General features: G+C 41.4%; 1 protein-coding gene across 1 annotated transcript in view; it reads left to right on the top strand.

Annotated features, from left to right (window-relative positions):
• The window catches only part of CHAT (choline O-acetyltransferase), an 86,468-nt gene extending 77,601 nt beyond the window's left edge, over positions 1-8,867 (top strand). Inside the window, exons 13-14 of the mRNA XM_006874615.1 lie at positions 5,508-5,645; positions 8,610-8,867. Of these exons, the coding sequence (XP_006874677.1) occupies positions 5,508-5,645; positions 8,610-8,867 (396 nt within the window). The remainder of the gene's footprint in view (positions 1-5,507; positions 5,646-8,609) is intronic.
• The last annotated feature ends 599 nt before the right edge of the window (positions 8,868-9,466 follow it).

Below are 9,466 nucleotides of genomic sequence, written 5' to 3'. Positions count from 1 at the left end.
AGCATCTTAACATTATTCCCCCCTTTTCCCCATTCCAACCATGGGTCAATTTCTGTATCCCAGAGCCCTGTAGTTCCAAGGTTGTGCATCCTGTATGATGTTCTTGATGTCATCCCACAACTCTTCTGGTCTTTGGTCGTTAGTGTCTAATGCATCAAGTCTGTTTATGAGATGATTTCTAAATTCAGGCTCAAGGTCAAATTTTGGCTCCTGTGAACTTATTTGAATTTTCTTCAGATTCAGCCTGAACTTGCATGTGAGTCTGTTCCACAGTCTTCCCCTGGCCTTATTTTGAGTGATGGTATAGAGCTTTTCCACTGTCTCCTCCCCCACTTGTAGTCACTTTTATTTCTGTATATTCCATCTTGTGATGTCCAAGTGTATAGTTGTCTTTTATGTTGTTTATAAAAGGTATTTGCAATGAATAAATCACTGTTCTTGCAAAATTCTATCATGTGATCACCAGCATTGTTTCTGTCACCAAGTCATAGTTTTCAACTAATGATCTTTCTTGTTTCCAGCCTTTGTATTCCAATCACCAGTAATTATTGATACATCTTGATAGCATATTTGATTAATTTCAGACTGAAGAAGTCGTTAAAATTCTTTATTTTCATCATCACTAGTTTTAGTGGTTGGTGTGTAAATTTGAATAATAATGGTATTAATTGATCTTCCTTGTAGGTGTATGGATATTATTCTATCACAGACAGTGTTGTACTTCAAGATAGGTCATGAAATGTTCTTTTTGATGATAAATATGATGCCATTCCTCTTCTATCTGTCACTCTCAGCATAGTAAACCATATGATTGTCAGATTCAAAATGGCCAATACCAGCACATCTCAGTTTACTAATGCCTAGAATATCGATCTTTATGTGCACCATTTCATTTTTGACAACTTCCAATTTTTCTAGATTCATACTTTGTACATTTCATGTTCTGATTATTAATAGATGTTTACAGCCTTTCTGCCTCAATCTAAAGTGTTTTCTATCAGCAAATGAAGGTCCTGAAGGCTTTACTCCATTCACATCATTACAGTTAACTCTATTTTGAGGCAGCTCTTTCCCAGTTGCACTTTGAGTGACTTGCAACTTGAAGGGCTAATCTTCCAGCACTTTATCTGACATTATTAAAATGTTATGCATAATGTTTCAATATTCAATATTCTTGTGCTATCTGACAGTGTTCTCCTATTTATAAGGTTTTCAGGCATTAAGAAACAGTCCATCTCACCTTCTTCCTAGTCTGCTTTCATCTGGAAGTTCTGCTGAAACCTGTCCACCATGGGTATACCCTGCTTGTATCAGTGGTATAGCTTCCAGCATCACAGAAATACACAAGCCACCACAAACTGACAGACTAGTGGTGGAAACTATTGATAAGCATGATGAATTAACAAAAGCCTTTAATTTCACTCCATCCTTCCTGTTGTTACAAGTGCTGTCACGTCAGTTCCAACTCATAGTGACTCTGTAGGGGTTCCAAGGAGCAGCTGGTGGGTTTGAATTGTTCATCTTGTGCTTCACAGTCTAGTGCTCATCCTACAGTGCCACAAATAGCAAAGACATAAATCTACTCAGGCAAGTAGAATGGAATGAAAATCATAGCAAAAATTTAGAGCTAGAAAGGTGAACACATGATAACTAACTTAGCAGACCAGGAGAAGTAGAAATCCAAGTCCAGTAAATTGTACTACAGGACTTCAGAATGGCTCAGGCATTGGCATACGCCAAAAGTGTGGTGCATGTAGGACTGAACAGAAAAAGATCGTTGATGATCTATGTAAGAAGTAGGTTCTCAGCTCCTCTCCACCACCACATGAGCCAGTATACTTCCCTTACCCGTCCTCAATGGAAAGACTGACCCAGAGGACCTCTGCACTTAGGGATACAAGGTACAGTTGAGGGAGAGGATACTGTACAGGAAATAGGGAGATGAATAAAATTCTACTTATAGCAAGTCTCCTAGCCACCCAGCTCCTGTATACTGGGACGCAGCTTTATTAGCACCTACTGCCCTTGGCAGTTCAAAAGATGTCTCTATAGTGAAACTCATCAGGCCAAGAGAACAAACTGACTGGAGGCTTTAAAAAAGTTTATGGAAAAATTTAATTAAAACATGGAAATTTTCCATGAACTTTCTGAAGTCCCTTCTCATATATTGATGTCATTATTGCTAAGTGCCATCGAGTTGGTTCTGACTCATAGTGGCCCTGTATAGGGTTTCTGAGGAGCTACTGGTGGGTTTGGACTGCCAACCTTATGGTTAGCAGTCCAATGCTTATCTTACAATGTCACTACAGAACTACCTTATATTTTGATAGCGACTACACAGTTCTCCAGTAATAGATTAAATACTTATACCATGAAAAGTTCACAATTGGTTGTTGTTAAGTGCCATCAAGTCAGTTCTGATTCATCACGGCCCTGTAAAGGGTTTCTGAGGAGCAGTTAGTAGGTTGTGGTTAGAAGTTCATTGCTTATCCTACAGCACCACACCAGAACTCCTTCACAATATTAAGAGATCCTTAAAGGAAAGAGAAAGAGCCTAATATCTCTCAGAAAGGAAGAATAAATCAAATGCAAAATCCAGGATCACATGGAATGGAATTTCTCAACAACGCCTTCAATTTCTGAGGGAACATTATTTTCAAGAAACATTTTCTATCTAACTAAACCATCACCAAATTTGAAGGTATAATGAAGACATTTTGCAACAGAAAAGGTCTCAAAATCTTTACTTAAACAGTATTCTTTCTCATAAAACTACTAGAGGATGTTGTTGTTGTTAAGTGCTATCGAGTTGGTTCCAATCCATAGCGACCCTGTACAGGGTTTCCGAGGCTGTAAATCTTTACGGGAGCAGAACGCCTCATCTTTCTCCCACAGAACTGCTGATAGTTTCGAACTGCTGACCATGAGATTAGCAGCCCAACTTGTAACCACTACACTACCAGAGCTAATAGAGAATGTAGACCACTAAATTGAGAGAATAAAGCATAAAATAAGCAATAGGTTTCAAAAAAATCAGATAGTTCAACACAAGAAAGAGATAAAGGGAGTCTCCTGGCTGACAATGAAGTCAGCAGCTGTTCAGCAGACCTAGAGAACAATTGGTCCATAGAGGAACAAGAAATAACTGTAAGAATGAAATTATTATCTGATTATATGTTTTAATGTATTGAGGGAAGACTTACACTTCTGCCTGAAAGTTGTGGAAGCAACTACTTATAAATACTTAGAAAGCTAAGCAAGTAAAATACCCCAATTTAATCATTTTTAAATTGTCAACAGAATATTGAATAAGTAAATAAATGTAATTATAGTATACTATAGGACTCAGTTGTGAGTGTTTGCATGTTATAACAAATGGACAGCAAATCCCAACACATGACAGCTCTATGATATGATTAGGGCTCCGTCTAGCTCATCACCCCTCTACTTCTGTTGATGTGGGCTCAGGTCCAAGAGAACAGCTGGAGCTCCCATCATCGCATTTTTGAAAAAAAAAAAAAAAAGAAAACAAATTAAGGTTGAAAACTAAAATGGAAACGCTGAGCTGTGATCACACAACAGAGTTCCAATGTAACTCTTGGGAGAATGGGATAGTGGAAGTGTATTTGGAAAGAAGGGTACAAAAGAGTTAAAGCCTCATCTTCTGTTGTCAGGAGATTATGTGTAACATTGGAAAAATACAGTAATGGCAGTGCAAGCATGTTATTTAGAACTATGGAAGTAAATACCATAGCTAAAAGGGTTGAGAATAAGAATCAGCATTGGCATGATGATACAAGCTATTGGCTTATTTGGTTTCTTAAATGATATAAATACATGGCTCATCAACCTAACAAACAACACCCTATTTCTAAATAAAGTTATATCGACAGGTATAGGAGTTAGGATTTCAACACATTTTAGGAGCAGGGGGAAGACATAATTCAATCCATACAAGTGGTAATGGAGAAAGGAAATTCCAATGGTGAAGCCTGTGTAATCTGGTTCCCCTGTCATAGACTCTCTCATACTCCTGTGCTCTTCTTAGCTCAATTTATGACCACATATTTATCTGTATGAATGATTACTTTCTGTCCCACCCCCACCCCCATAACCCCATAATTCCATGTGGGCTGAGTCAATAATGCTTTGTTCTCTATTGTAGCTCTAGAACCTAACAGCATCTTATATATAAGCACTTAGATTCCTAGAATGAATGAAAGACTGTATTATCAATCTACTAACTTGATTCCAGGTGCCACAGTCAATTCAGAGATGGTCAAAACAGGGAAGGGTTGGCTATTCCAAAAAGTAGCTGCTTCTGTGTACCTTCACAATCCAGGAATTCAATCAAGAAAACCAGAGAAATTAACAGTTGAAATCTACTTTGTACATCAGCTCATAATTTCCTCCCTCTATCTTAATGGGGCCATATCTAACATGAACTATGGTTACATAACTAATTTTGTTCAGTATATAATTAATTAGGTGGATTTGCAGTGACTGGGGCCTCAAATGCATCTCTATGCATTCATTCTCAACTGAAAGGAACAGCTGTCTAATCCCAAAATGTGCCTTGTAAAACTAAAACAAAGTTCATTGTGTCTGGAGGTTTCTTCCTTTATGAGTTTTAACAGCAAAGGATTCTCTTTAAAAAACGTGATACTCACAAGAGGAATTTAGTTACTTGTAGAGTCAGCCCTCATAAGGCTTTGGGTATCATGGGCGGGATCAGGGGATTGGGTAATCACACAGTGATTACTCTGATGTTGGTTCAAAAATGATCACTAGGAGCCAGAAGTGGCCTCCAAATCTCTATTACCTCCAAAGTGACTTTAACTCAACCTGTGACCCAAGAGCAATGTACCTGCTATGGAAGAAGCACAGAGCATGCACCCTAGCCCTATTTCCAGCCACAATCCCATTCATGAGCCCCAACTATATAGATCTAGCTCTGCTATTACCCTTCCTTTTGACAAGATCTTAAATATCTTATGATAAAAAAGGGAAAAACTTTCATCATTCCACTAGCTTTCCTTTATAAGCATCAAGTCAACTTCTGGTACGGGGCTTAGTTCCTGTTGCAAAATAATTTCTGGATTATGAATCCAGCTTATTTTCATTGATTCTGGGCCCATGAAATAGCAAACAAGATTCAGAAACCATCCTTCTCACACCTTAATGAGGAGCTTAGTGCTAAGGATGGCCAGGCCCACAATCTTCCCATGGAGAGCACCGTCTCATTGTACATATATCATCAGGTCAGCGACAGCTAGCTTTGGGGGTGGGGGAGGTGGGGTGGGGGAGGGAGTGTTTCTATGACCTTTATTTGGAGTGTCCTGAAGATAGAACTCAAGTAACTCTGAGCTTATTCCATGTAAGTAGAAATGTGCAGACCCACAGTGCACAGGCTGTGAATATCAAGCTGTCAATGAACTGAAGAGGAGGGGATGAGGAGGCAGGTGGATCCCACATCACATTTCCTGTTCTTTGTTCCCAACTCCCAGGCCTTAAGAGGCATGGCCATTGACAACCACCTGCTGGCGCTAAGGGAACTCGCCCAGGAAATTTGCAAGGAGCTACCTGAAATGTTCACGGAGGAAATGTACTTGACGAGCAATCACTTTGTCCTCTCTACCAGCCAGGTAACACTGAGAGGGAATGTGCGCTTCACAACTTGTTAACTTTCTGAAGAGTTTATTGCCTGTATCAATGTCCTAGGGTGGCTATGACAAAGTACCACAGACGAGATGGCTTAAAGCAGCAGAAATTTATTGTCTCATGATTTTAGAGGACAGAGTCGGAATTCAGGGGGTCATCAGACTATGCTCTCTGAAGGCTCTAGGGGAGAATCGTTTCTGTTCTCCCCCAGCTTCTGGCAGCCCCAGGCATCATTCCAATCTCTGCCTCTAATGTAATATGACTGTCTCTCTGTGTGTCAGACTCTATCTCTTTCCTTCTTATAAGGACACCAGTCATTGGATTAGCACTCACCCTACTCCAATATGACCTAATGTTAACATAACAGTTGCATTTACAAAGACACACATTTTCTACGGCTGCTGTCACCGAGGGTGGCTTTAAAGAACAGAAATGTACTTTCTCACAGTTCAGAAGGCTAAAAGTAAAAGCTCAACTTATAGAGGAAGACTGTTGGCTCTGGGGAAAGAGCCTTGTTTCCTGGCATTCCTCAGTTCTTTGGTGATATTCATGTGCTATCGATTTCACCCCATTTGTGAGCACTTAGATATCTAATCTGCTCTTTTTATAACTCAGAAATAACTGGGTTTAGGACACAATTTACACTGGTGTGACCTCAGTAACATGACAAAAAAAGTCCTATATCCAATATAAATAAGGTTATATCCACAGGTATTTAAAAAACAAAACAAAAACACCCCCAAACTCATGCCATTGAGTTCATTCTGATTGATAGCAACCCCGTATAGCACGTCTGAGGCTGTAAAGCTTTACAGGAACAGATGCCTCATCTTTCTCTAGCAGAGTGATTGGTAGGTTTGAACTGCTAACTTTGTGCTTAGCTGTCCAGAGCTTATCCTAAAGTGCCACCAGAGCTCTTTACTCACAGGTATAGGGGCTTGGATTCCAACAAAATTTGGGGTGGGGGAGCACAATTCAATCCACAACAGACCCTATTTCCAAATTAGTCACTTTTCACAGGAACCAGGGGTTGGGGCTTGAGGTTATCTTTTGGGGGACGTAATTTAGCCCCTTACAAGGATTGAGCCATTGTCAGGTAAACCTTAACTCTGCTTCTTATGAGTCACAGGACGAACAGCAAAATGATTTAAACTCACAGAGCACTGACGTCCTCACCTTCTAAATGGAAGAATCTTAGACTCCACCCTAGCAGAGGTGGGACAAAAGAAGCCCACCCAGCATGATGTCTAAGCCATTATGCTATATACGTTTCAAACTATGGTCTAAGAGGTAGCGTTATATCATGGTGACCACGGGCTGGGAGTGCAGTTGTGGCTCAACCAGATGCAACAACTTGGGTAGGAAATCCAGCATTGTGCCTTGCTGGATGAGGCCCTCCAAGCCAGTCTAAGACATTACAACCCAAAACCTGGATGATGAACCTTCCAGCCCCTAACCAGGGCTATGGGCTCGTTCTGCTGGAGGACCACCAACTTAATGACAGAAAGAACCCTTTTAGAGAGAGGCAGCAACTTAGGAGAAGGGATGAACCAGTTGTTGCTGAGTGGCTTCTGACTCATGGGGACCCATGTACTTGCTTCTTTCAGGAGTAAATCACCTGCTCTTTCATCTCAGACACTTCTGGGTGAATAAGAACCTGCAACCTTTTGATTAGTGGTGGTGTTAGGTGCTGTTTAGTCAGTTCTGACTCATAGGCACTCTGTATAGGGTTTCTGAGGAGTGGTTGGTGGGTTTGAACTGCTGACCGTGTGATTAAAACCGACGTTGCAATCCAGTGCATTATCCTGCACCACCACATCAGGACTCCTCCTAGGAGAGGAGATACTTCCACTGTAATGTACTAAAAACTCCATGTTATCCATGTTATTTGGGCAACCAAAGAGACTGATAAAATTGTGTTGGAGGTTAAAATCCCACTCAGTAATTCAACTTTGTCATGACAGCAGTGAGCTTGGAGGTGTGGATGAAGGAGGGCAAGATATTACACCAATTCTTTAGCAAACTATCCGCAGGCAAAGGTGCTGTGTGTTTAAAACAAACCCCGTCCTGTACCTGCCCATGAATGCTGTTTTCCTCCTAGGAATAGCTAATACATTTAATCTGGGGTGTGGTGGGTTTTGTTTGTTTTTTTTTTCAACTGGAAAAAAATAGCATTTATGATTTGAATATGTTCAGAAACATATTCCTTGGTTTGTGATCCTGGAATACAAAATCTCAGAGCTGTGAATTCAAAGCATATTAGGCACATAACTAAACCTCCAGTTAATAGCAATCTTCGAAATCCCCAATGCTAGCTAATTGTGCGTGGCCAGGCTGTGGAAGGATATCAGAGCAGCCAGGCAATCCTGATAGTAATTAAGGATCTGGGGAGAGTGACAGAGAGACGATGGACCAGATTTCTTCCAATTCTTAAATGACTCTCTCTGGGAAGTCATTTAACTGTCAGTGCCATCAGGGGGCCATTTAGTAAATTACTTAGATTGCCTCGGTGGCTTAAATGGCCCACCGGTGAAGAAAACAATCAACTCAGACCCTGTGCCAACACCCTCTGGGAGCGGCAGACTCTACAAAGACAGCATAATCCATGCTGGGAATGGTTTTGTAGCTCCTAATCCCTGTGCTTTCTAAATGGTAACTTAGATGGGATTCTTTTCTGTTCCCACTCTTGCTCAGACAGTTGTTGGATTTGGTTTCTTCACTCAGACATACAGGTGGGAAAGAGTTAATGAGATGAACAGATATGAGGTTGAGGCTTCTAGGTTGTCTGAGCACTCCTTGTCATCTGAGTATCCCTGTTGTCTGAGCACCCTCATTGTTCCAGTGTTCCACATTGTCTGAGTGTCTCGCTTTGTTCCAGCATCCCACATTCTATCTTGCTCTCGGGTTGCATTTCAGAACAAGCACCCCTGACCTGTCATTCCATCCAGGTGCCTACAACCATGGAGATGTTCTGCTGCTATGGTCCTGTGGTCCCCGATGGGTACGGTGCCTGCTATAACCCTCAGGCGGAAAACATCCTCTTCTGCATCTCTAGCTTTCACAGCTGCAAAGAAACCTCTTCGACCAAGTTTGCAGATGCAGTGGAACAAAGTCTCCTTGAAATGCAAAAGCTCTGCCTTCTGCCCCATCCTGCTGTGGACAAGTCATCGACAGCCAAGGAAAAGGCTGCAAGCCCCAGCCTGTGATTTACTGCTAAGTTTCATTTCCCACCAAACCCTGAATTCTGCAATTGCCAGACCCTTCCAAACTTCTGCTTCCACTCCTCACCCAGCTTTCCGCAGTGCCCTGATCCTCAGGCTCAACTCACAGACTACTTGGAGGCATCACAAAAACTGGAGTTTTCAGAGAGAAGGGTCCCTCTTGTGCCATTTCTTGTCAATGCACAATGGGGACTAACTGAGAAGTAAACCCAGCTTGGCCCAAGTTGGCCTGGGGGAGGTAGGGCTAGTCCTTGTCCCACTGGTAGCCCCCACCCAAAAGGACTCAAGGTGTCCTGGTGAAGTTTTTGTACAACAAAAGATGAGTCGCCCTATTATATGCAGTGTACCAAATTAATCACAAAGAAAGAATAAGGTAGGGGGCTTTGTTCTCAAATTCCAAGCATTCCATTCTGATTTTTGCCTTAAGGGCAGACTTTACTGATGCTAACCAAAAGGTCAGCAGTTCAAATTCACCAATCACTTCCAGGAAATACTATACAGGGTCACTACAAGTCAGAACCAACTTGACAGCAGTTAGTGTAACAGAACTACTGGTGCAGTGGTTAAGCACTCAGCTGATCACT

Source organism: Chrysochloris asiatica, unplaced genomic scaffold, assembly GCF_000296735.1.
Source record: "Chrysochloris asiatica unplaced genomic scaffold, ChrAsi1.0 scaffold00289, whole genome shotgun sequence".
NCBI classification, from domain to species: domain Eukaryota; kingdom Metazoa; phylum Chordata; class Mammalia; order Afrosoricida; family Chrysochloridae; genus Chrysochloris; species Chrysochloris asiatica.
Note: the sequence above shows the minus strand (reverse complement) of the source record. Positions and strands in the feature narration are given on the sequence as shown.